Here is a 26,805-nt window from a genome sequence, read left to right as displayed (position 1 = left end):
TCCACCAGATCCAGGACAGAGCTCACGCCATTGTTATGCCTATTTCCTTTATGGCCCATGATAGCAGACTATATTATTCTGATTTTACACACTGAGACCCAAGTAACACAGATGACTTGTTCATCATTACCAGAGTACATTCGGTTAATAAATCAAACTCAAATGGAGAGTTTGCCTACACTGAGAAACAAGTGTGGTATTTCTGTTGCAGCAATTTGAAAGAGTCACATGGCAAGTGCTTGAGGGAGAATAGTGTAGCTTGTCAACAGAATTATACTCAAATACCTTGAAGGAGTCAACCTCTTAGACCAATAACTAGTAATGAGAGCAGGCAAATAAAATCATGAAAAATCATTTATATTCACTAGATGGGCCTAAAGCTTAAAGTGTAACAAAACCAAATTTTGGCTAAGGCACACTGGAGATGCAGTTGCTATACATACTTGGAAAATGAGTGGTTGTTAGCTTAACGTTATAAATAGCTTATGACCTAGAAATTTCACTCCTAGGAATACATCCTAGAGAAACTATTGCATTTTGCCTGAAGACATGTACAGACATGATCATAGCAGCATCACTTTTAATGGCAAATTCTAGAAACATCTCAAATATTCATCAATGGTAGAATTGATTTAAGGGGGGTATAGAATGGTAACACAATGGAATAGGGTATAGCTGACAGGATAAATGAATCCCCAATGAAACATATCAGCGAAGATACATTTCAGAAATAAGATGTTGAATGGAAAAAACATTGTCCAAACAATACACCCCATTTTTATAAATTCTCAAAATATGCAATTATTTAGGGAAACATTCTCAAAGCATGAATTATTTAGGGAAACATTCATATGAAGTAGTACATTTTCGGAAGGCTAGAAATGACAAATATAAAATTCAGGATAAGGGTTACCTCTAGGAACAGGAAGAAGAAGATGAAATTGGGAAGAAATAGGCAGGAGCTAGTACTACAAGCAGCCCTCTTTTCTATAGCCCTGATAAGCTTTCTAGTCTTTGTACTTTACATGTATTAGACAGTATTCCTTATGTGCAAGACATACTCACATATATATATATAGTTGGGGATTCATTGAGGGTACAATAAGCCAGGTTACACTGATTGCCTGTTAGGTAAAGTCCCTCTTGCAATCATGTCTTGCCCCCAGAAGGTGTGGCACACACCAAGGCCCCACCCCTCTCCCTCCTTCCCTCTCTCTGCTTTTATTTTTAAACAACCTCTGAGTAAAAGATAGGGTAGGTTGGCGTGAAGAACTACTGCTGTAATTAGAAGCGGTTACGCACTGCTTTAAAAAGAGTACACCTTTGACATTCATATAAACAAGCAAAAGTTTTCAGAATTTGCCTCCCCCAAAAAAGCATGTAGACGGAGAGGGAGGGATGTTACGGCATATTTGTCTGTCTGTGTTCCCATTTGTGGATAAATGTTTTTTTAAAAAAACATATATACATCCTAGAGTATGGAAAGAAAATTTCTGGGAAGACTTACAAGAATGTACAACAGTTGGGAGTAGACTTATTTTTTTGTTTTATTTTATTTTTCGGTTAATTTTACTTTCTAAACAATTCTATTGCATACATTAATTTTATTATCAAATGTGGCTTTACTTTTTAATTAGATTATGTTTTGACTGACGGCAGGAGGTGGGAGGAGCAAGCGGGGCGGAGTCCTGGAGTCCACCGCTGAGGTCTTGGCCCTGGGCGCGTCAGGCCACCTCCAGCACCCCACCTGGGCTCGGCCTCCGGCGGGGCGGGGCGGGGCGGAGCCGAGCAGACCCCGCCCTGTGGCTCACTGGCGGTTGCCAGGGCAGCCGGGCCTTGCGTGACAGAGCTCACAATCGGCCGGGTCTCGGCAGCTCCACCCCGCCCCCTGCGCTCACCTGCTGGTGCGCTCGCCCTCCGCAGACCCGGCGGAGCCCATGGACACACACACCCTTCCCTGCTGCCCCGCGCGCCGGCTCGCCTGCTCTGCCCAAAGGGACACCATTTACTCCTGGGTGCCCCAGCCGGGCCCGGGAGCCCAGGGTCGCGGCTGGGGCCCGCCCCAAGAGCCAGACGACGTCCCTGGAGATCCGGGAGCATCAGTGCCAGATCCGTGGCTCCTGATCTTCCAGACTGCTAAGAGGTAAATGCCTTTGGCACCTTGGTTCTTGTCACCTGGCCTTTATCTCTACCCACTCCTCTCCTCTCCAGATTTTTCTGAGACTTAGAATTGGAAAGCAGAACTGGGAACCAACAAAATGTAAAGCATGGCTTATGAGGGAGCTGAAACCCAGGGAAGGTACATTTATTCATAGCAAGGCTTTACGGAGGGACTGGGCTAGAACTGGGTACAGTTTTATCCCCATTTTACAGATTAAGAAACTGAGGTACAAACCAGGTAGGTCACCTGTCCGCATTTGCCCAACTAGTATGTGTAAATAATGATGCTGGGAAGGAAGGATTGCAATAGATTTTCTAACCTCAAATCCTAGGCTCTTTCTGCGGTATTAAGCTTAGCTTCTCCTGTTTCTCCTCCTAGCGAGTCTCTCTTGTCTCACAGATCCTTCTGAGAATTTGATGAGCTCTAAGGGGGTCTTTCCCCATGGAGGGAAATGCACCTGGACACAGCCACATGTCCACAGATCTGCACATAATTTCAGAGGATTTAGACCCCAATCATGACCTCAAATCGAGACTTTCGGTTCTGTTCCACTACAATGGAGATTGTCACTATAGGTGGGCCAGAGTCCTTCTCAAAAAAAGGACCTTCTGTGTATATGCAGCGACCCTACTGAGAATCATATATGCTACTCAATTCATGAGGAATCCAGGACTAGATGGCAGGACTTCAGTGATTCCTTCCAGTGAGGAGAGCCTTGGTCAGTCTTTCCAATTGATTGTAAAGGTCTCTGAAGAGGGCATCTGTGTCTCCCCAGCATTTCAGACTTTTAACTGGGAGGGAGGCAGTGCGCAGTGACCCCCCCCCCATAACCAACTGCTGAATTGATCATTGTAGCTTGATAAGACATTGCCACTTGCTGCTAACTCTTTGTTGGAGATGGATGCTATCAGAGACAGCTTCAAAGTCTCTGATTGGAAAGTCCTGTTCACACAGTGAGGTGGTACCTATCCAGTACAATCAATAAGCTACTTGAGAGCATCTTATCCCATCCGATCGATGATATATATATATATATGCCTGTGCAGTCTGATGACACTGCACCTAACAGACTCCTAGGCTCTGGCTGCCCTGCAACTACCAAAGACCAGGCTGGATCCTTTTACTTCCCTTAGACCAGGCTGGATCCTTTTCCTTATTTCTAAATTACCCTATTGCCAGGTAGATTCTAACTCAGCATCCAGGGGTCCTCAAACTTTTTAAACAGGGGGCCAATTCACTGTTCCTCAGACTATTGGAGGGCTGGACTATAGTTTAAAAAAAAAACTATGAACAAACTCCTATGCACACTGCACATATCTTACTTTGAAGTAAAAAAACAAAACGGGAACAAATACAATCACACCGCTTCATGGGGCCCGCGGGCCGCAGTTTGAGGACCCCTGGCTGTCTGGCCAATCTGGACCCCATCCTGTGTCCCCATCTCAAACACAGATACAACTTGCTCAAGTCAGAAATATGGTAGGGTTTTTGTTTTGTTTTTTATTTCACTCTTTTCATCAATTCTGTTAACTTTCAGTCATTTTTGAGTTAACATTTATTGAATGCCTCATATGTCAGGCTGTAGGTGACAGAGAAATAATGATAATTATAAAGCTTCCCTGTACCATAAAGGTTATATTCTAGTGGGGGAGACACACAGGGCACAAATTAAATATGTCTGTGTAAAATGTTTTCAGACAATAAGTGCTTAAGAAAACATAAAACAAGAGGAAGAAGTAACATGGTGGCTGCAATTTGGGGAAACACTGAGCAACGGAAAGTCTGAGTGAAGAGAGCTCCAGGTGCAGACTTCTAGAGGCAGGAGTAAGCTTTTTGTTCATAAACAGAAAGAAGGCCAGCGTGACTGGGGATGACTAGGTCAGAGGAGACTGGGGTGAAGTGAGGTCAGAAGCATAGGGAAAATGTCCTTCAGAGAACATAGTAAGCAGTTTGGGTTTGTTCTAATTACCATGGATATAGCTACTGAAGTGCTTTTAAAAGATAACCTGGGAGACCTTTCTGGCATGAAAGAAATGTTCTATATCTTGATAATAGAGGTTTGGATTGCATAGATATATGCATTCGTCAAAAACCATGGAAGGGTAAGTTTAATAATTGTACATTCATTATATATTCAGAAGACCAAAAAATAACAAAAGAATTTAAACAAATATTGTATGCTGGAATATGTCTGCAGGTTACTTTGAAATGGCCCCCAAATAGCCCAAATAGGCTGTAGTAAGGGATAACTGGAGGGATGGACAGATATGTGATAAGGCAAGAAAAGTTATAATGATAGGACCTCCATGCTGGATATATGGGTGTTCAAGATGCACTTTATGGGCCGGGTGCAGTGGCTCACGCCTGTAATCCTAGTACTTGGGAGGCCGAGGTGGGTGGATTGCCTGAGCTCAAGACCAGCCTGAGCCAGAGCGAGACCCCCATCTCTAAAAATAGCTGAGTACTATGTCAGGAGCCTATAGTCCCAGCTACTCAGGAGGCTGAGGCAAGAGAATCACTTGAGCCCAAGATTTAGAGGTTGCTGTGAGCTATGATGCCATGGTGCTCTACTGAGGGTGACAAAGTGAGACTCTGCCTCTCTGTCTCAAAAAAAAAAAAGATGCACTTTATGTTTAAAAACATTTATATGTTACTAAATCATTGAGGAGCCAGGTGTACCTTTAGTACCGCCACTTGGGGGGCTGAGGCAGGAGGATTGCTGGATTCCAGGAGTTTAGTGCTGCAGAGAGCTGTGATTGTGCCACAGCACTCTAACCTAGGCAACAGCAATAATAACAACAATATTATTATTATTAAATTAAAAAATAAAAAGGGCTGGAAATTTGTCTGATCTTATCTGGTGTATATTTTTAAAAGATTTTCTGGCATTTGTCTGTTGTCAACAGAATGGACTGTAGGAGGCTGTTAGGGAAACAGTGAGACAACTAAGAAGGCTGTGGCAATGATTTGGCCTATGAGAGTAGAACAGGGGTGACGTCAGCATATATGCTGGAGGTAGAGAGGGTGGGGATCTGTGAGAGAAAGAAAAAATGAAAGGGTAACTCCTAATGTTCTAATCTGAGCAGGTGGGTAGATGTTGAAGTTGTTATTAGAAATGAGAGGAAATGGTGCTCTTTGGCAACACATATACTAAAATTGGAGTGATACAGAGATTAGCATGGCCCCTGCTCAAGGATGACATGCAAATTTGTGAAGCATTCCATATTTTAAAAAATAAATAAAAATTAAAAATAGAAATGAGAGGAAATGGAGAAGCTCAGGGTGATGTCAGTAGTTCTGCTGTGCCATGCTGTGTTGTAAATGCCTATTAGCCATGCAAAGGAGAATGAAAAGTAGGCAGGTTGGTGTACAACTCCTGAGCTCTGGGAAGAGTCAGAGATGACTGTATGAATTTGAGAGTGAAGAATCAGAAGCTGAAAATTGGGCTGAAGGTCTTGAGATGGGTTGAGTCACCAGGGGAGTGTGAGGATAAAGAAGAGTCCCGAGGACCCAGCAGCTGGACTTCTGACAAAGAAGGGGAACCAGCAAGAGAGACTGAGGAGAAGGGGACCATAGTGTCGGAAGCAAACCATATGGTTGCCTACAGAGACATATTTAAAGGAGGAGCAGGTGGTCTACAGTGCAGCTCACGGCTATAGAGAATGTAGGTGCAGAACAGGTTGGTGGTAGAGAAAAGATGGTGCCTAACCTCAAATTTCATAGTGGAATTTTTTTCATTGCAAATGATGGAAACCCAGTGAACTAGCTTATGCTAAAGGAAAGTGGGAGGAAAGATATATTTATTCATGGAGCTCTAAACATAAAATGGGGGTGGCTTCTGGCTCCACAAAATCTAGGGAACAACTGATGCAATCAGTCTGAATCTCTGTCCATCTTTCAAACATGACCTGTCTTTGTTGTGTCCGAGAGCACTCCCTGCAGCCTCCAGTCCCACCCCCACTGCACCCCACCACCCTGCAGCTTAACAGCCTCAGCAGAAAGTCTTGCCGCATAGTTCTGGCAGAAGGGTCCCATAGGATGCTGATTGACTCACGTTCCTTTTGAGCATATTCTTGAGAGGGATGGTTCACTCAAAAGGGCCACGTCTAGGTCACAGACCCATTCCTCTGGCAGGGGACAGAGGGACAGCCCCATCCAAATGACCTGGATGGATTCCCTATATGATAATGAGGTTCTTTTCTCATAAAAAGAGAAGAAAAACAAGCTGGACATACCTGGTATGGTCTACTACTCAATCCAAAACATGGTTTTTTCCGTAAACAATAAAAGGAGATAAAATTACATACTAGAATGTCCATCACAATTTAATAATTCAATAATGGGATTGTTTGTGAAAATTTACCTTTATCTTTGAACCATTTAACTACCTCATTCACATTTAAAATGGCATAGGAATCATTCATCACATCTTTGGTATCTCGCACAGCCCGGTAGATTCCTTTTGATAATAAGCACCACAAAACTCTATAAATTTTTATAACACGTTTAAGCCCCTAACATCTGTGTGGTTTCTATACTACTAGGGACATGCTTATCCAGAGTTGATAGAAGGCAGTTCAGAACCTTCCTGTGGCAGATTACTTAACCTCACTTTCTCCATGGGTAAAATGGGAAAATTGTGGTGAAGAGGGAAGGTTAATGAGATAACAAGAAAATCACCAGCAAACTAGGTGATGAAAGATCACCTATGATGACTATCACTTAGAATGCAAGATTTATTTTGAGTTATTGTAACTTTATGCCCACTGAATTTTTCAGTATTTATATGTAATTCCCACTTTCTTTTTTTTTTTTTGAAGTTTAACATAGAATAAATTTTATTTCAATTAGATACGAGGAATAAATACAAGAGATCTTGTATTTATTGGTGACTAGTGAAAAACATGGTGACTAGTGAAAAACAATTTATTATATATTGAAAATAGCTAAGAGTATATTTTAAGTATTCTTACCACAATAAAAGGATAAGTATGTGAGGTAATGTGTATATTCATTAGGTCAATTTAGCCATTCCACAATGTATGCAGTGTACATATCTTAAAACATCAAGTCGTATGACATAAATATGTATGTATGTATGCATAAAAGGTAATAATGATATCAATAGCACAAATACACATACATTTGTAAAAAAATCTAAATATTTTTACCAGAGTGTTGGCAAGGTAGGTGCTTGACAAATATTAGCTATTACTATAGTCTGGCTGTTGTATATTTTAAAGCTGAACTGAGTTTAATTTCCAGTCTAGTATTCGAGCTAAGATACTTTGTAATTCAGTGCATTCGTTGTTTCTTCATAGAGATGCTCAAGAATATATGAACAATAGCTATAATAAGACACCCGCCTGTACATCTCTTCCAAAGGTTTTTGCACAAAGAATTCTTAGGTCTAACTATTCTCCTCATTTTAAATTGACCTGAGTTTTGTTTTCTTTTCTCTTGTTGATCTTTTGTGAACTTGAACTTTTTAGGGAAAAACAGACAAAAATGAAAACAAACAAATGCTAGAAGAGTTAATAGTTGGTACTAAGTTTTTGTATCACTTCCCAGAGTACTCTTCGCTAAGTCATATTCCTTAAATAATTCTTGCCATTTTATCTTAAAATGAGGTGGCCAAGGTCACGCCCAGGTTTTTAACTTGGGGTTGATCAATACAGACAGAGGACCCTTACACGTTCTCCTCCTTTCTGAGGACCCTTACACATTCTCCTCCTTTTTGACTTCATGTGGCTTTGTCTCGCGTGGCTTGACTCGACTTTTTTCTCTGAATCTCCTTCAGTTGCATTTTTTGGTTGGAAGATTTTTTATTGTTTCTTTGATCTCAGTGCTTGAAATTGGTCTGTTCAGGAGTTCTATTTCTTCCTGGCTGAGTCCAGGGAGAGGGTATGATTCCAAATATTTATCCATTTCCTTCACATTGTCAAATTTCTGGGCATAGAGTTTGTGGTAGTATTCAGAGATGATCTCTTGTATCTCTGTGGGATCAGTTGTTATTTCCCCTTTATCATTTCTGATTGAGGTTACTAGAGATTTTACTTTTCTATTCCTCGTTAGTCTGGCCAATGGTTTATCTATTTTATTTATTTTTTCAAAAAAACAACTCCTTGTTTCATTAATTTTCTGAACGATTCTTTTGTTTTCAATTTCATTGATCTCTGATTTGATTTTGGATATTTCTTTTCTTCTACTGAGTTTAGGCTTAGATTGTTCTTCTTTTTCCAATTCCATAAGATCTCTTGCGACATTGTTGATGCGCTCTCTTTCTGTTTTTCGAATGTAGGCATCTAAAGCGATGAATTTTCCTCTCAAAACTGCTTTTGCAGTATCCCACAGGTTTTGGTAGCTTGTGTCTTCATTGTTGTTATGCTCAAGGAAGTTAATGATTTCCTGTTTTATTTCTTCCTTCACCCATCTGTCATTCAACAGAAGATTGTTTACTTTCCATGCCTTTGGGTGGGGTCGAGCATTTTTGTTAGAGTTGAGTTCCACCTTTAGTGCCTTATGGTCTGAGAAGATACAAGGTAAATTTTAAATTCTTTTGATTCTGTTGATATTTGTTTTGTGTCCCAGGATATGATCAATTTTGGAGAATGTTCCATGGGGTGATGAGAAGAATGTATATTCTTTATCTTTGGGGTGGAGTGTTCCATATGCGTCTATCAAGCACAGTTGTTGTAGGGTCTTATTTAAATCTCTTATATCTTTGTTTAATTTCTGTTTGGAGGATCTGTCCAGCTCTGTAAGAGGAGTGTTAAAGTCCCCTGTTATTATAGTATTATCAGATATCATATTGCTGAGACTGAGTAAGGTCTGTTTCAAGAATCTGGGAGCATTTAAATTGGGTGCATAAATATTTAGAATTGAAATGTCTTCTTGTTGTATTTTTCCCTTGACCAATATAAAGTGACCATCTTTGTCTTTTTTGACTTTAGTTGCTTTAAATCCACATGTATCTGAAAATAAGATTGCAACTCCTCTTTTCTTCTGAATTCCATTTGCCTGAAAAATTGTCTTCCAACCCTTGACTCAGAGCTTGAATTTGTCTTTTGAAGCCAGGTGTGTTTCTTGCAGACAGCAAATGGATGGCTTGTATTTTTTAATCCAGTCAGCCAGTCTATGTCTCTTCAGTGGGAAATTCAAGCCATTAACATTTCTTGAGATAATTGATAAGTGTGGTAGTATTCTACTCGTCTTATTTTGTGAGAGTCCATTGCTTAGTTTTATCTTTTGCATCAGTGTGGAGGTTAGGTTCTGTCCTTTAATTTCTGATTTCTTACTTTGCTGCTGATCCGTTGTGGTGGTCAGTGTGCAGAACAGGTTGAAGTATTTCCTGTAGAGCTGGTCTTGTTGTGTGGAGTTTCCTCAATGTTTGTATATCTGTAAATGATTTGATTTCTCCGTCAATTTTTAAGCTTAGCTTAGCAGGGTACAGATTTCTGGGCTGGAAATTGTTCTGTTTAAGTAGATTAATGGTAGATGACCATTGTCTTCTTGCTTGGAAAGTTTCATTAGAGAAGTCTGCGGTCAGTCTGATGGATTTGCCCCTGTAGGTCAACTGGCGCTTACTCCTGGCAGCTTGCAGAATCTTTTCTTTTGTCTTGACTTTGGACATTTTCATCACAATGTGTCTTGGAGAAGCTCGGTTAGAGTTGAGGCGACCTGGGATCCGATATCCCTCTGAAAGCAGTGTGTCAGAATCTTTGGTGATGTTTGGGAAATTTTCTTTTATAATATTCTCTTCCATTCCTCTGGGGCATTCTTCTTCCCCTTCTGGAATTCCTATAACTCGTATGTTGGAACACTTCATAAAGTCCCATAATTCTGACAGTGAATGTTCTGCTTTCTCTCTCTTCTTTTCTGCCTCTTTTACTATCTGAGTTATCTCAAGAACTTTGTCTTCTACCTCCGAAATTCTTTCTTCTGCATGGTCTAACCTGTTGCTGATACTTTCCATGGCATCTTTAAGTTCCCTATTTGACTGTTTCAGTTCTTTCAGCTCTGCTATATCCTTTTTATATTCTTCGTATTGTTGATCTCTGATTTGATTCTGTTTTTGGATTTCCTTTTGGTTATTTTCCACTTTATTAGCAGTTTCCTTCATTGTTTTCATCATTTCTTTCATTGTTTTCAACATGTGTATTCTAAATTCCCTTTCTGTCATTCCTAACATTTCTTTATAGATGGAATCCTCTGCAGTAGCTACCTCATGGTCCCTTGGCGGGGTTGTTCTGGACTGGTTCTTCATGTTGCCTGGAGTTTTCTGCTGATTCTTCCTCATGAGTGATTTCTTTTATCTGTTTCCTTGCCCTAATTTTCCTTTCACTTCCTCTTGCTTTTTAAGTTCTCTTGCCTGTGGACTAAGGGTTACTGGACCAGAAGGGTGAGAAGGATGAAGAGCAAAAAAGGGATGAAAGAAAGGAGGACCAAGTGATAAGAAAAAAAAAGGAAAAATAGAGAAAGGAGAGGGGGTGGGTAAAAGGAATATTGACAAAAAGAAGAGGGGCACAGATAGAGGGAGACAGAGAAATATAGGTGTACAGTAGGGTACTTTGACACAACCTTAAAAAAACCCCACCTTCTGTGGGTGCCCAGTTGGGTGGTTCCCTTGAGGTCAGCAGCTCTTTGCTAACCTGATCAGCCACCATACCCCACCTTTACCAAGTAGAGAGGAAAGACAGAAATGCTATAAATCAAACCAAAACAAGCAAACAGAAAACTTTACGGGATAAAATTGGGTGAAAAACCAAATAATAGCGGTAGAAACACTAGCAAAAATGAAATTCTAGTTATTTTCTTTTATAATATTCTCTAGTATGCCTTCCATTCTAGAAAAAGGCAGCAATGGGAAATTATAATTAAACTAGAAAAATTGAGGAAGAAAAAGGATCTGTATGAAAAAGGTTGAAATTAAAAAACAAAACAACATCAACAACATCAAAATAAACCAAAAAAACAACCAAACCAGAACAAAACACAACCAAAAACAAAGCAGTATGTATATGTTATTGAATATTGTCTGGGCAACACGTGGTCTTCTGGGGTATGAGATGTTAATCACAGTTCTGATACGACTGGAGGCTGCTGATTTCTCAAACCCCAGCAGGTAGACACCCTAAATCTCTCTTCAGCCCACTTAAAAGGCACTTTGAACTTGTAAACTTGCTAAGCAGAAGCTTTCCCAGGGAAGTGCTTGTTGCTGAAATCACTGCTGAAGTGGCTATCAACTTACCCAGTGTGCCAAAACTGGTCTCACTCTGCCCCTGAGGGTTAGGGCTGCAAGGTGGCTCAGACCCCACCCTCAGGCTACTTGGTTGCTGGGTTACCAGCTCCCACCCGATTCTAGCTCTACGACCCTGAGGGTGGAGCTTGCCAGGGCAGATCGCTCACAATGGCTCCCTGTGACCCACAGCCAAACACTATTAGCTCCATCTGGCTCAGCGGCTCAGACTGGGGCCCTAGACAACAGCCAAAGTTCTCCGCACTCCCTCTCAGGCTCTCCCCAAGGCAGTTCAGCTGAGTGCCAAGTCCAAAACACCAAAACAGTTCACAGGTAAGGCCTTTCTGGTTTGCAGTCTCGCTGTTCTGAACTTGCAGTTGCGGGCGGGTTTAGACGGATTGAACGCACATGACCACTTGCTGTTTTTCCACTGTTTTAGTCCTCCTCTTGGGGTCCAGAAGTCTCTCGCTGACTCACAGGGATGATGATAGGCAGATCCCACCAGCTAGAGATGCCTGGAGTCCTAATCTCCCCAGACTCACGGTGCCCAGATGCAAGGAAGCTGTTACTCGGCCACCATCTTGCTCTGCCTCCTCTGTAATTCCCACTTTCTAAAATCAGTTGCAAATAAATAATAATGATAGTGTTTCATAAGAATCAGTTTTCTCCTGAAGGAAGTTTTAAAATACTGTTATTTAATGAAAATAAAGATGATAAAATTAACTTTGCGTTGTGCTTTTTCTTTTCTCCCCTCTGCCTCTATAGTTTCTGTTTTGGTCCAGACAACGTTTTTAAGAAGCTGTTCAAGCATGGCTTTAGCAGATAGGAGACTCGAGAACTTGCAGATCTACAAACTTCTTCAGTGTGTTCGGAACAAAGATAGGAAGCAGATAGAGAAGCTGACCAAGCTTGGATACCCTGAACTAATCAATTTCACCGACCCCATTGATGGACTCAGTGCCCTGCACTTAGCCTCAGTTTCCAATGACACTGATATGGTCAGCTTTCTCCTGGGACTGGGTGCTCACCCTGATGTGCAAGACCGGATGGGCTGTACACCCACCATGAGGGCTGCAGAACTGGGCCACGAACTGTCGATGGAAATATTAGCCAAGGCGAAGGCCGATATGACTATAGTGGATAATGAAGGAAAAGGTAAAAATCTCCAACATTCTATCTCAAAAATTGCGTTTGCTTTGTAGACAGAAATCAATAAAGTGGAAAACTTTTTTTGTTTATTGTCCAAATTTAAAAGTGAATTATTCATGGTTTTAAGTGACAGGCCTGGGAATACTCTCTTCTCATAATTTAAAAATGATATAGGTATATCTTAGGGAAACCAGTTTTGAGAGCTTGCTCATAGAATTATATTGTTCTGTGTCTGGTGGTTTCTTTTAAATGTGGAGAACGTTTAACATTAAGTATATTGATATCATAATAATTATTATCCGTTATAAAATATAAACTCTTGTTTAGAACAGAAAAAGAGGTAAAACATTTATTATTATTATAATGATTATTTTTTGCATTTTAGAACTTTGAGCAGTACCACACTTAGTATTTTGAATGTATTTTTTTCCCTCTCAATAGTAGTTTGACATAGAAAAAAGTTACACTTGGAAACTTAAAGGACTAAGGTGGATACTGGCATAAACTTCAACTTTCTATGGTCATTTTTAAATGTGTTTGGAAACACTATTTCAAACTTTAGACATGGCAGTTCAACAATTACTCAGGTGAAACAGTGGCACTTCCACACCCTGTGTACCTCCCTAATCCCAAATCAAGACCCTCATCTGAGAGCTTGTTGCCCAAATATAACTTGATATTTAAGCAAGAATTAAAAGCCTAATAAAAAACACTAAGATAATTACCACCAAGCCTATAAATAAATTGGAAGAGTCGAAGAGTTGTCCTAAACAGTTGCTGTAAGTACAAAGCCATTAACAAAAGCCTTGCATTGAAGAAATGAATCGTTTTATAACACTAATGTTTTCTGACAGGAGTAATATCTACTTTTATTACTCCCTACAGACTTGATATTTGATAGGTGACCAAGACAAGGAAGAGTTTTTTTATTTTAATAGCATCACATAAAAAATAAACTTCAGATGCATTTAAGGGTCAAATGTTAAATCCTGGAAAAAAAACAATAGCATCTTGTAGCTCTATAAAATACTATTTCACAAAGTGTGTTCCATGGACCACTGAATCACTGCATGTGGCGAAATGCTATTTGCAAAATTGGTTCCACTGTTGAATTCTTGAGGGAAACATTGGATATGTTTAGAAAATTTAGACATGTTTCTTTCATATTGTTGGACCAACAATGGTAACATTTTGCATATTTATGTGGTCATGAAATAGTAGCATCATTCCTGAAGTTTTGTGGAATAGACTTTGGGGAACACCGTGATGGGAAACAGTCTTAACTCCTTGAGTTTGAAACAGAGGTGTAAATCACAGAGAAAACATGTTGACTGGGAAATTCTATTGCATAAAAATACAAAACTGTAAAAACTAGAAAAAATATTGGAAACAAAGTAAAACATACATTTGTAGAAAATGTGGCAGCTGTCTGGTTAATACCTATGCTCATCAAATTTATATTAAACCTATCAAGGCTCTGGAAGATGAATGTGCAAGAAAACAATTAGACAAATCACACAAGAAGAACTGAAAATATTTTTAAAAATCTTGAAACATATATAAAATCTTGCTTCACACATATCCTTGTTAGTGCTGGTGCCTGTAGCCTCGACTCTGTGCAGCCCGTGGGGTGCCCATTGCAGACGGCATTACCTCTTCCCCACACCCATGAGCCCAGCTCACCTCACACACTCCTCCGTCTGGCTACCACTGGCCAAAATGCTTTGCTTACTCCACAGTAGTTTCTCTGACATTAACATCCTATTTTCTGGCAGCGGATGTTGACAAGCAAACATTTAAATGATTAGATGGATCTTAAGAAGGATGTGAGACATCCTAGGCCTAAGCTACACTTTCTCTTTGAACAATTTTAAAGAATGTGGAGAAGGTAAAGCTCTAAGCCAATACGTTCTTTCTTGTGTATTGTCCTAAGGAATTTATAGTGTCTGGAATTATTCTCCTTAAATTAAGCTTGACTAGTTCCATATAGTGCCCATCCCATTGGTTCTCCCATTGTCACTGTTGTTGTTTGGCCCATTATTTCCTGTTGTGTTTTGCTTTGTCCTTGATTTTATGTTTTTCTTTTTTTATTAAGGGGGAACAAATATTTTAGGTTACATGGATAGCTTTTGTAATGCTTGAGTCCTAGCTACATGTGCACCAATAGCCCAAACAATGTTCGTTGGACTCATTAAGTAGGTTTTTAACTCTTCCCTGCTCCCTCTTTCCTCCTTGTGGTTTATTTCCACGGAGTTTATTTCTCTCTGTACACATAAGTGTTCATTGGTTGGTTGCAATTTAATAGTGAGTACGTAGTGTTTGTTTTCCATTCTTGAGATATTTCACTTTGGAGAATGTTCTTCATTTCTATCCAGTTTGTTGAAAAATATATTAGTTCATTATTGTTATGACTGAATAGTACTCCATGGTATAAATGCACCATTTTTGTTTTGTTTTGTTTTGTTTTTTTGTAGAGACAGAGTTTCACTTTATTGCCCTCGGTAGAGTGCCGTGGCGTCACACAGCTCACAGAAATCTCCAACTCCTGGGCTTAGGCAATTCTCCTGCCTCAGCCTCCCAAGTAGCTGGGACTACAGGCGCCCGCCACAACGCCCGACTATTTTTTTGTTGCAGTTTGGCTGGGGCCGGGTTTGAACCCGCCACCCTCGGTATATGGGGTCGGTGCCCTGCTCACTGAGCCACAGGTGCCGCCCCTTTTTTTTTTTTTGAGACAGAGCCTCAAGCTGTCACCCTGGGTAGAGTGCGGTGGTTTCACAGGAACCTCCAACTCCTGGGCTTAAGCGATTCTCTTGCCTCAGCCTTCCAAGTAGCTGGGACTGCAGGCACTCGCCACAATGCTTAGCTATTTTTTGGTTGTAGTTGTCACTGTTGTTTGGCAGACCCAGGCTGGATTCGAACCTGCCAGCTCTGGTGTATGTGGCTGGCACCTTAGCTGCTTGAGCTACAGGCACTGAGCCATAAACCACATTTTTTTTTTTTTTTTTTTTTTTTAGAGACAGAGCCTCACTTTATCACCCTTGGTAGAGTGCTATGACATCACAGCTCACAGCAACCTCCAACTCCTGGGTTTAGGTGATTCTCTTGCCTCAGCCTCCCCAGTAGCTGGGACTACAGGTGCCTGCCACAATGCCCAGCTATTTTTTTTTTATTGCAGTTTGGCTGGGGCTGGGTTTGAACCCACCACCATCGGTATATGGGGCCGGCACCCTGCTCACTGAGCCACAGGCACCACCCCATAAACCACATTTTAATCCACTCATGAATTTATGAGCACTTGGGTTGATTCCACAGCTTTGCAATTATGTTGCAAGAAATATTCAAGTGCACATGTCTTTTTTATGGACGTCTTCCTTTCCTGTGGGTAGATACCCAAAAGTGGGATTGCTGGATGGAATGGTATGTCTACTTTTAGTTCTTTGAGGAATCTCCATACCGTTTTCCAAAGGGGTTGTACTAATTTTTAGTCCTACCTATAGTCTATAAGTTTATTTTCTTTGCTTCCACACCGGCATCTATTGTTTCTGGACATTTTAATAAAAGCCATACTATCTGGGGTAAAGTTCTAATTTCCCATTATGGTTTTAATTTGAATTTCTCTAATGAGTAGTGACATTGAGCATTTTTGCATTTCTTTGTATGTTAATTGGCTATTTGTCTTTCTTCTTTTGAGAAGCTTCTGTTTATATCTTTTACTCACTTGTTAATAGAGTTGCTTGTTTTTTTCTTGTTGATTTGCTTGAGTTCTTTGCAAGTTCTGGGTATTAGGCCTTTACTATATGTATAGCTATATAGCTTGCAAATATTTTCTCCCATCCTGTAAGTTTTCTACTTGATCTGTTGATTGTTTCCTTAACTATGCAGAAGCTTTTGAGTTTAATCAAATCTCATTTATTAACTTTGGTTATTGCCATGATTGCTATTGGGGTCTTAGTTGTAAATTCTTTGCCTAGGCTGATATATAGCATGGAAAATCTATTTGAGGAAATCATTGAGTGAATCATTCCAGGTATTCCAAAAGAAATTCAGATTCAGACGTACAGATACAACATGGACATTGAACACCAGGAAGATTCATAGCAAATAGTTTATCTCTAAGACACATAGTAATCAATCTGTCCAAGGTCAAAATGGAGAAGAAAATTTCACAAGCAGCAAGATGAAAGCATTACATAACCTACTAAGGAAAAGCCATGATGCTACCTGCAGACTTCTTAGTAGAAACCTTACTGGCCAGAAGGGTTTGGAGCCCATCTTCAACCTAAACAGAATAACTTCCTGCCTAGAATTTTGTATCCTACAAAATTAAGCTTCACATTCAGTGGAGAATTAAGTTTTTCCAGACAAGTAAACACTGAGGGAATTTGCTATGGCCAGACCTGTCCTGCACAAAATAGTTGGCATTATACACAGATCAGCACAACACATGCCCACCAGTGTGAAATCACTTTAAAATATCCCCAAACTCAAAACTCTTATCAAACAGCAGAACTACCTACCTAAAATATTTTTATTTTTCCTAGATATTTTATCCTAGATATTTTTCTATCTCAAATTTATTCCATTGAACATGGTTAAATGATAAGGTACTACCCAACAGGATGAATAGAATAATGCTATCAATTAACATTAACAGACTAAATGCTCCTCTCAAAAGGCTCAGGCTGACCAAATGGATAAAAAGTACAACTAAAGTATCTCCTGTCTCCAGAAAACACATCTAAACCACAAGGATGTACACAGATTCAACAGGAAAAGATGGAAAAAAACATATTCTATGAAAATAGGGGGAAATCAAAAGAAAGCAAATATAGCCATGCTCATATCAGATAAAATTGACTTTAAGCCAACAAAGGTAAAGAAAGTCAAAGAGGGTCATTATACAATGGGAAAGGGAGCAATTCAGGAAGAAGACATAACGGTTTAAATACGTACATGCCTAACAGGAGCTCCCATATTTCATAAGACAAATTTTACTTGAGCTAAATCAAAGAAATATATAGCACCATCATAATTCTAAGTACATCAACACCACTCTGTCAGAGCCTGACAAATTATCAAAGCAGAAAACAAAGAAACAATGGACTTAAACCAAACTCTAAACTAAATGGACCTAACACATTTATAAGACACTCTACCACCAAACTACAGAATACATATTGTTCAGGATTGATCCATCATACCTTAAGCCACAAACAGGTGTCAAAAAATTCAAAAAAATAGAAATCATATATGAACCTTATCAGACCACAGTGCAATAAAACTAGAAAACAATCATAAGAGAACCAACTCAAACCTACACAAAGTCATGGAAATTAAACAGCCTGCTGCTGAACAATTATTGAGTCAAGAAAGAAGTTGAGATGGAAATCAAGAAAAACTCTTTGAATGACAAAGGGGACACAAGGCTATGAAAATCCATGGGACACAAGAAAAGTAGTCCTTGAGAACATTCATATCCTGAATGCCTACATCAAAAAGACAGAAAGATTGCACATTAACAACTTAATGTCAAGGAACTAGAAAAGAAAGAACCAGTCAAACCCAAAGCCAGAAGAAGAAAAGAAATAATGAAGGTCAAAGCAAAACTATATGAAGTGGAAAAAAAAAAAAAAGACAATACAAAAGATTAATGAAAGAAAACATTGGCTCTTTGAAAAGACAAAAATTGGCAGACCTCTTGCTAGATTAACCAAGAGCAAACGATAAAGAATACATATCAGCTCAATCAGAAATGAAAACAGTGACATTACAACTGATACCACAGAAATACAAAACATCATGAATACTACATAAATCTCTGTGTACATAAACTAGAGCATGTAGAGGAAATTGAATAGGATCCTGGGAATGCATAATCAAGATTCAACTAAGAAGAAATAAAACTCCTGAACAGGCCAATCACAGACAGTGGGATTAAAACAGTAATAAAATACCTCCCAATAACAGCAGGAAAAAAACCCTCTGGACCAGATGGAGTCATAGCCAAATTCTATCAGACCTACAAAAAAGATCTAGTACCCATAATACAGAAATTACTCCATAATTTTGAAAAGGAGGGAATCCTCCCCAATTCATTCTATGAAGCCAGTATCACGTTGATACCAGAAAATGACACAACAACAACAAAGAAAATTACAGACCAATATCCCTTATGAATATAAATGCAAAAATCCTCAATAAAATATTTGCAAACTGAATTCAACAGCACATCAAAAAAGGTAATCCACAGAGACCAAGTGGGTTTCATCCCAGGGATACAAGGATGGTTTGACATGTGTAAAACCATCTTTACTACGTTAAACAAAGCAAAAACAAAGCCCATGTGAGTATCTCAACAGAATCAGAAAAAGCATCCTACAACTTCTGTTTTCAATTATGTCCTTGACCTTTTTTTGGGGGGGGTGGGCAACTGTTCAGAGTTATCCTATTTTAGGTATATCTGTTTATATGAAATATATTTAGAGTTTGATTTTTATAAAAATTGCATATTTTTATTTGGGTGGTAGAATTTATCCACTTTATATTTATCTAGATGTCCAATAGGTTTGGCTTCAGAACTGCCATTTATTTTACATTATGAAGGAATAATATAGTTAATATATAAAAACAATCACAAAATAATGTCTATGGTTCATAGACTTCTTGGCTTTATTTTGCTATATGTATTTTCCTTCTAGTAGTATTTCCCAAAATTAATGGGCTATTTTTTAATTCTGTTAATGGTTATCTTGATAGCTGCACCTACTCTTCAACCTCAGTTTGAGTTAAGACCTTAAACAATATTCATTGATTCTTTACTGTGAAAGATGAGATTAGGACAGTAACCTTTCTTCCCACCTCTTCTACCTTCCTTCTACCACCCAATTTTACAGTCAATTATAATCACTTAGTTCTTTCATTGATTCCCTTCATCCTATCAAATAATATGTACCTGTCTTGAACTGTATCCCTTTATTTGCTTTAATAAATAATACCAACCTACAGCAATAAATGATCAGAAAATCATATTCTTACACTGTCTCTCCTCCCTTCCCTTCCTCTAAATTTTTGTGAAATTACATGTTTTATATGATTATGAATTATGAAGTTCTTTTCTGTATCCAAAATTACTAAGATGATTTAACTTTAGTTCTATGGTTGAAGGGATTTAGCATCTGTCTGTTCATTTAGTCACATATTCTGTGTTGATCTCTTGAGAGACTCACTTTCACCATCAAGTACTTTAGCTCATTTCTTTGGGCTTCTGATTTCTTGAGTCCTTAAGCTTACAAATGGTTGTCACTTTTATATATGAACAACAGCTTGATTAAAAATAAGAAACAAAAATTTCTTATTTTCTTTCCCAAGTGACATTGCAGAGAACCTTCCATTATTTTCTAGCATTGAAATTTGCTGTGATAAAGTCTTGAGGGCAGCCTGACTTTTTCCTCTATATAAATTAGTGGAAAAATTTATCCAGACTTTTGCCTGGATTCTCACTGTACAATTTCTCTACCCGGCTTTACCTAGGTTCATTTTATTGATTGTTCTTAATCAGCTTTTCCTAACACCCAGTGTGCCCTTTTTTTTTTGTAGACACAGAGTTTCACTTTATTGCCCTTGGTAGAGTGCTGTGGCATCACACAGCTCACAGCAACCTCCAACTCCTGGGCTTTGGCGATTCTCCTGCCTCAGCCTCCCGAGTAGCTGGGACTACAGGCACCCGCCACAATGCCCTGCTAATTTTTTGGTTGCAGTTTGGCCGGGGCTGGGTTTGAACCCGCCACCCTCGGCATATGGGGCCAGCGCCCTACTCACTGAGCCATAGGCGCCGCCCTTTTAATCTTTAGATTCAGGATTTCACTTTCAGAACATTTTTTCTCATTGTATCTCTCTATATTTTTTTCTGTTTCGTCTTTTTTTTTAAATTGAACACCAGTTACACGTATGTTAAATCTTCTTTACTGCTATAGACCATTTAGAGTCCAGTGGTTCTCAACCTTCCTAATGCCATGACTCTTTAATACAGTTCCTCATGTTGTGGTGACCCCCAACCATAAAATTATTTTCTTCGCTACTTCATAACTGTAATTTTGCTACTGTTATGAATTGTAATGTAAATATGTAATGTGCAGGATGTCTTAGGCGACTCCTGTGAAAGGGCCATTTGACCCCCACACTGGTCGTGACCCACAGTTTGAGAACCGCTGATTTAGACTCTTCCATCATTTCAATTACATTTTTCTTAATTTTTTTAAGTTTTCCCTCCACATCCCTGACTATGGTTTTGGCAGAATCTGCTCCCCATTTTCATGCTTCCAGTTGACTTTTATTTTTCTCTACCATTTCTTTCCTGAGTTCCACAGGTTCAATTTTATCTTTTTCTTCTACTTTTCTATCCATCTGTCCTTGTTTTAGGTCTTGGCCTATTTTGCCACTCTGCAATTTTAGAGGGGATCCAGAGACCCACCAGTAGCCTTTTAGCACACACGTAGCCCTGCACATCCCAAGAAGGGACTCTTTGGGTATGGACTGCTAGATGCCAGATACAGAAGGTCAACAAAGACTCACATACCAGCACTCTAGCTGCTGTCGAAACCATGTCCTGTCACATTCGGTTGTGACTTTTCTAACTCTATCAAAAACTGGGTTGTTGGGTTTTTTTTGTTTTTTGTTTTTCCTGTTTTGGTGTTTTAATTGGTTTCTAGGAGGAACCAAGACAGAAATGCATATGCTCTGCTATCTTCGGATATAAATACAGATGTTTAAATAATATTTTTTTCCTTCCTATCAGATTAAAAAATATATGGACTGTTAATTAAGTACTCTTCGGGGATTCTATTTTTCTGCAGGCATTTTGTTTTACTGCATTTTACCTACGAAGCGGCATTATCGCTGTGCTCTGATTGCCCTTGAATATGGTGCAGATGTCAACAATTGTACCTTTGATGGAAAACCAGTATTCCTTAAAGCCTGTGAAACTGCACATGATGTTAAAGATGTCTGCCTGACATTCTTGGAAAAAGGAGCCAATCCCAATGCTATCTACTCAGTATGACTATTCCTGTGATTATAAAATTTTCTTTTTTCAATTACAAAGTAGTGTTAGTATCATTTTTGCATTTAAATCTGGTAATGTTATCCTGTTAGCTTATAGAATGTTCATTTTGACTCAAAATGCTTGAAGATGGCGTACTTTCACTATCTTCCTATTGCCATGAATGTGTACTCTATTTCCTAACTGTGTTTGGAAAATTGATATTTATTATATATCAAATACTAATATCAAAGTATTATTATAAGAAATAATCAGAAATGTATTAGTGTTGCCTAATAAAAATTTCTCTTGAGTTTTTTCTTTTCTTATAATTCTCCTTTCCAGACACATTAAATATATTTTCATCTCATTAGAAACCGCCCATGACATAACTATATAATGTTTTTGTATTTTTCCCCTTTCTTTCCATTTTTGCTCTGCTTTCTTTGCAAGAAATGCATTTTTTTTTTGAAGCATGATATTGTCAAGGTGGTATGTGGTGTGAACTTGGCTCTGATTGGAGAAGTCAACATTTTGGAAATTGACCCACTGTACTCATTTAATTGCTCCTTTTTGTTAAAGTAAAATGTAGAGAAATAAACATGTAAGGGTAAAGTTAAGGTCGGATGGATTCATTGTACATTTATACTAAGCATGTTACTTAATATACAGGTATAAATAGCTTTTGATCTGTTTCACGTCCAGTCCACAGGCCGAACGGTTTTAATGGAAGTGTCAAGAGAAGGAGTGTTGGAACTAGTCCGAGGCATATTGGAAAGAGGAGGTGAAGTGAATGCATTTGACAATGACAGACATAACGCTGCTCACTTTGCTGCTAAAGGAGGCTTTTTTGATGTAATAATCTGCTCTGTGCTTTAAAATTTGTTGCTAAAACCTTTCTTTCCCTCCCTCAACTTTTGTATATCATGTAGGTTACAGTAAGATAGAATTTTTTCTGAGTTATCTGTGTTGTTTCATCTTGGTTTTTCCCAGTAATTCTAAAATTATATCTTAAAAAAATGCATTCTGGGCGGCGCCTGTGGCTCAAGGAGTGGGGCGCCGGCCCCATATACCAGATGTGGTGGGTTCAAGCCTGAAAAATGCATTCCAGCTCTTCATTTAGTTTTATGTTTGGTAATTTACTCATTTAATATTACTAAGAATGTTTTTCTATATACTGAACTATGACAATAAAATTTCTGCCAACCATGATTACCCTGTTTTCTGCCTCTATCATGTAGTATTAAAACTTTCTAAATAAGATAAGGTCTAATCCTGGGGAGAATGATGCCACTGTACTCCCATCTCTGTGATGCTTGTGTACATCTAATGGTATGCCTGAATTTTAAATACTAAGTATTCTGATTATCTGGACATTCCAGGAAAGAATATCTCATAGAGTGGCACTGTAGAAACAAAATAAGAATTAATACTGTCCTATTTTTCAAAATTCTGAATTTCATCTAAAATTTCTTTATTTAATTTTATTTCAATTCTAATGTTATTATTTTTATTTTTATCACTGGCTGTCTTCCCTATAATAAAAATATACACTACATATTTGGTAAAGAATTTGCCCTTCTAATGTTGTTTAACACATTCTCATGCTTTTCTTAAATTGCCCACACTGACCACAATGGTAGGTCCCCAGCTGGGTATAGAGTTTTCTATACTCTGGATACTCTAGACCAGTGATTTTCAACTGGTACCCTCTGGTGTGCTATGAGAGGATCTTAGGTATGCCTCAAAAATTTTAAAAGATCATTAATTAAATTATTTTCAAAAGCAGTTTAAAGTACAGTGAGTATATTGTTTTTCTTACTCCTTTTTTTTGTTTGTTTTTTGATCAATCTAAGTGTGCCACAGAAGTTTAACTATAGGTTCAAGTGTGCTGTGCAATTAAAAAGGTTGAAAAACAGGGCAGCTCCTGTGGCTCAAGGAGTAGGGTGCTGACCCCATATACCAGAGGTGGTGGGTTCAGACCCAGCCCTGGCCAAAAAAAAAAAAAAAGGTTGAAAAACACTACTCTAGATTAATGCTGTTTAATAGAACTTTTAGTGATGATGGAGATAGTCTACATTTGTGTTATACAATACAATACAATAGCCACGTGAGGCTTCTGAGTACTTTGAATGTGGCTAGTGAAACAAAGGAAATAAACCTTTAAATTTTTTCACTTTAATTCATTTCAATTTGAATTGTCAATAGCCACATATGATTAATAGATAATATACTGGATAGCACAGATCTAAGTGCTGGTCTTCATTTAGTAAATGTATATTCCCATTCCTCTATGATACCTTCTACTTATTTTTCAGATATTGAAGCTTCTTTTTGCCCACAATGGAGACCTAGGGCTGATTGCAATGAATGGGAACACACCACTTCATTACGCTGCCATGGGTGGTTTTACAGAATGCTGTAAATATATAGCTCAACGAGGTAAAATTGTTCAGCAGTTTTGTGCTTAAAGTATTTCTGATATGCCAGTGTCACAGATAAGAGAACATAGACCTGTCACTTGTCAGTTGCTTATTTTTTCCAATAGCCAAACCTCACTCATATGTAGAAAGAAAATTGAATTTTTTTTGTTATACTACCTTCTGTTAAATCACAAATCTAGGGTTAAAAGTGATGAAAATCCATTTTTCAAAATTGTTTAGGTTATTGTTAAAAATTTAAAGGAGATTGTTCATAAGTCAACTAATTACTGCAATGCTTATATTTGATTTAATTCCTTATTTATTTATTATTATATATATATTTTTTTGAGACAGAGTCTCACTATGTTGCCCTCGGTAGTGTTGCGGCGTCACAGCTCACAGCAACCTCAAACTCTTGGGCTTAAGTAATTCTCTTGCCTCAGTCTCCCAAGTTAATTATGGCAGGACTACAGGTGCCCGCCATAATGCCCAGGTATTTTTTGGTTGTAGTTGTCATTGTTGTTTGGCAGGACCAGGCTGGATTCGAACCCTCCAGTTCCGGTGTATGTGGCTGGTGCCCTAGCCATTGAGCTACACACACCAAGCCTCAATTTCTTTTTTTAAAAATGCCAACATCAATTTAAAAAAGGACACACACTGAAAACCATTTGCTTTAGCTTAAATTTTTAAGTATTTTATTTTAAAAAATGCTCATCTATTATACAAAGATAACTTTTCTGGAAATTTGCAATTATGGGGGAAATATATTAGCAAGAAATATGAAATATAATGAATTTTTATGAAAAATTTGAAATGTAAGCAATATTTATTATTTTAAATCTTCTTGTAGCTTTTAAGTAATTATTAACTTACAAATATAAACCATATTATGTATAGCTTAATGAGGTCCATAAAATGAAAATATAGGCTATTTAGGTTTAAAGATATGGACCAATTTGTTAAATACATGCTAATTAAATGTACATTAAAAGTTTTAAAAGTCTTTCTTAGAGATGGAACTGCATTTTGCTAAACTTTATGTTTTTTTTCCTAGTTTATGAGAAATAAGTAAAAATTTAACTCCAACAACTCCATAATAGAGCACAGAAAGTGCTTTGTTTTTCCAGCTTTCACACAGGCACAGAATTTTACAAGTCACTAAAACCCCAGTATCTCATGCAATAACCACTGATATTTTAGGTAACACTAGCATGCCTGCATAAATGTAATAATAATCGATCCATTTTTGATTTTCAAATTTATGTTTTTCCCATCCTCCAAAATATAAAATAGATCCTTTTAAAAAATGATGAAAGAAAAATATATCAAATTCAAATTCAATTTTTGCCTTCTCAAACTGTCTTATTGATCTTGTCTTTCAGTCTCTCGCTAGCTATTATTTATTGCTATTTCTTTTTCTTTCTTTTCTTTTTCTTTTGTTTTAGCAGAGTCTCACTCTGTTTCCCTTGGTAGAGTGCTGTGGCATCATCAAAAGTCACAGCAACCTCAAACTCTTGGACTTCAGAGATGCTCCTGCCTCAGCCTCCCAAGTAGCTTGGACTACAGGCACCCACCACAACACTCAGCTAGTTTTTCTATTTTTAGTAGAGATGGGTTCTCACTCTTACTCAGAGTGGTCTTGAACTCCTGAGCTCAAAGAGAGAGCTAGGCCTCCCATAGAGCCGGGATTACAGGCATGAGCCACCACACCCAGCCTGATATTTCATTTCTTTTTTAATTTTTTTTGTAGAGACAGAGTGTCACTTTATGGCCCTCGGGTAGAGTGCCATGGCATCACACAGCTCACAGCAACCTCCAACTCCTGGGCTTAAGCGATTCTCTTGCCTCAGCCTCCTGAGTAGCTGGGACTACAGGCACCCACCACAACGCCCGGCTATTTTTTGGTTGCAGTTCTGCCGGGGCTGGGTTTGAACCTGCCACCCTCGGTATATGGGGCCGGCGCCTTACCGACTGAGCCACAGGCGCCGCCCGATATTTCATTTTTAACATTATGTATTTCTAAAAACGAAAGACATGCCCCAGTTAAGACAAGCTTCTTCAACTTTACCATATTCACATGCTTTATTGGGACAAATGTTACCACACAAATACTCCATCATTTCTGTGTTACTGGGATAAAATCATAGAAAGCATATTGAGAAGCAAAGGGCTAGAACTTGAGTCAGGCAAAAATCCCTCACTCAATGACGCAGAAAAATATCCACTTTCTTGTGAGAATCATAAGACTGTTTCTGAAGCAAATGTCTGGAAATGGAAGGTAGTATAGCATGTTAGAAAGTACAACCACCTCTCCAGAGGTGGATAACCCAGTGTCACAGCAGAAGTGTTATCAGTTACATCTCTGGTTTCAGAATCTCAGATTAAAGCAATCAGAGCCGCAAGAAACCATCAGCAATGAAACGCTCCTTTCTGAATAAACTCCCTGGGCTTAATCTCTACGTATTGAAGTGTAAAGCATTTGTACTGGCTAGATTTTTTCCCCACATTTCTTCCCAATGCTTCTCTTTTGGCATTGGTCCTACTGGAGCAATTTTACAGCTCTCTGGGAGCAGTGTGGGAGGGGAGTTGAAGGCTCCCCCGGAGGCCTTCAGCTCTCTGAGTTTTGCACCACCTGTCAGCTTAAAGTTGAGCATGGTTACCCTGGAGAAAGAGCACAAAGAGAATGAATGGATCTTTACTTACTAATCATAAAGGAGGTGGTAAAAAGTCCCAAGTCAAAAGGAAGAGAAAAACTGCCTTTAGATCTTTATGCTGGGATATCAGTGTCTTTTATCTA

At 38.6% G+C, this 26,805-nt stretch overlaps 1 protein-coding gene and 1 non-coding gene across 5 annotated transcripts in view; both read left to right on the top strand.

The window, feature by feature from the left end:
* ANKEF1 (ankyrin repeat and EF-hand domain containing 1) overlaps positions 1-26,805 on the top strand; it is an 89,907-nt gene that overhangs the window by 54,984 nt on the left and 8,118 nt on the right. Inside the window, exons 2-6 of one of the 4 annotated variants that reach the window (XM_053574648.1) lie at positions 1,924-2,143; positions 12,165-12,554; positions 21,401-21,600; positions 22,291-22,440; positions 23,904-24,027. In XM_053574648.1, coding sequence (XP_053430623.1) covers positions 12,209-12,554; positions 21,401-21,600; positions 22,291-22,440; positions 23,904-24,027 — 820 coding nt within the window. In that variant the 5' untranslated portion in view covers positions 1,924-2,143; positions 12,165-12,208. Of the gene's footprint in view, positions 1-1,841; positions 2,144-12,164; positions 12,555-21,400; positions 21,615-22,290; positions 22,441-23,903; positions 24,028-26,805 lie in introns of those variants that run through there. The other 3 variants (XM_053574647.1, XM_053574649.1, XM_053574650.1) reach the window with 3 other exon arrangements.
* Positions 5,290-5,391, top strand: LOC128574308 (U6 spliceosomal RNA). The gene has a single exon (XR_008376685.1). It is a non-coding gene; the product is annotated as a U6 spliceosomal RNA (small nuclear RNA).

This window comes from Nycticebus coucang, chromosome 21, assembly GCF_027406575.1.
Source record: "Nycticebus coucang isolate mNycCou1 chromosome 21, mNycCou1.pri, whole genome shotgun sequence".
NCBI lineage: Eukaryota > Metazoa > Chordata > Mammalia > Primates > Lorisidae > Nycticebus > Nycticebus coucang.
The sequence above is the reverse complement of the archived record's forward strand: the minus strand, read 5'-3'. Positions and strand labels throughout refer to the sequence as shown.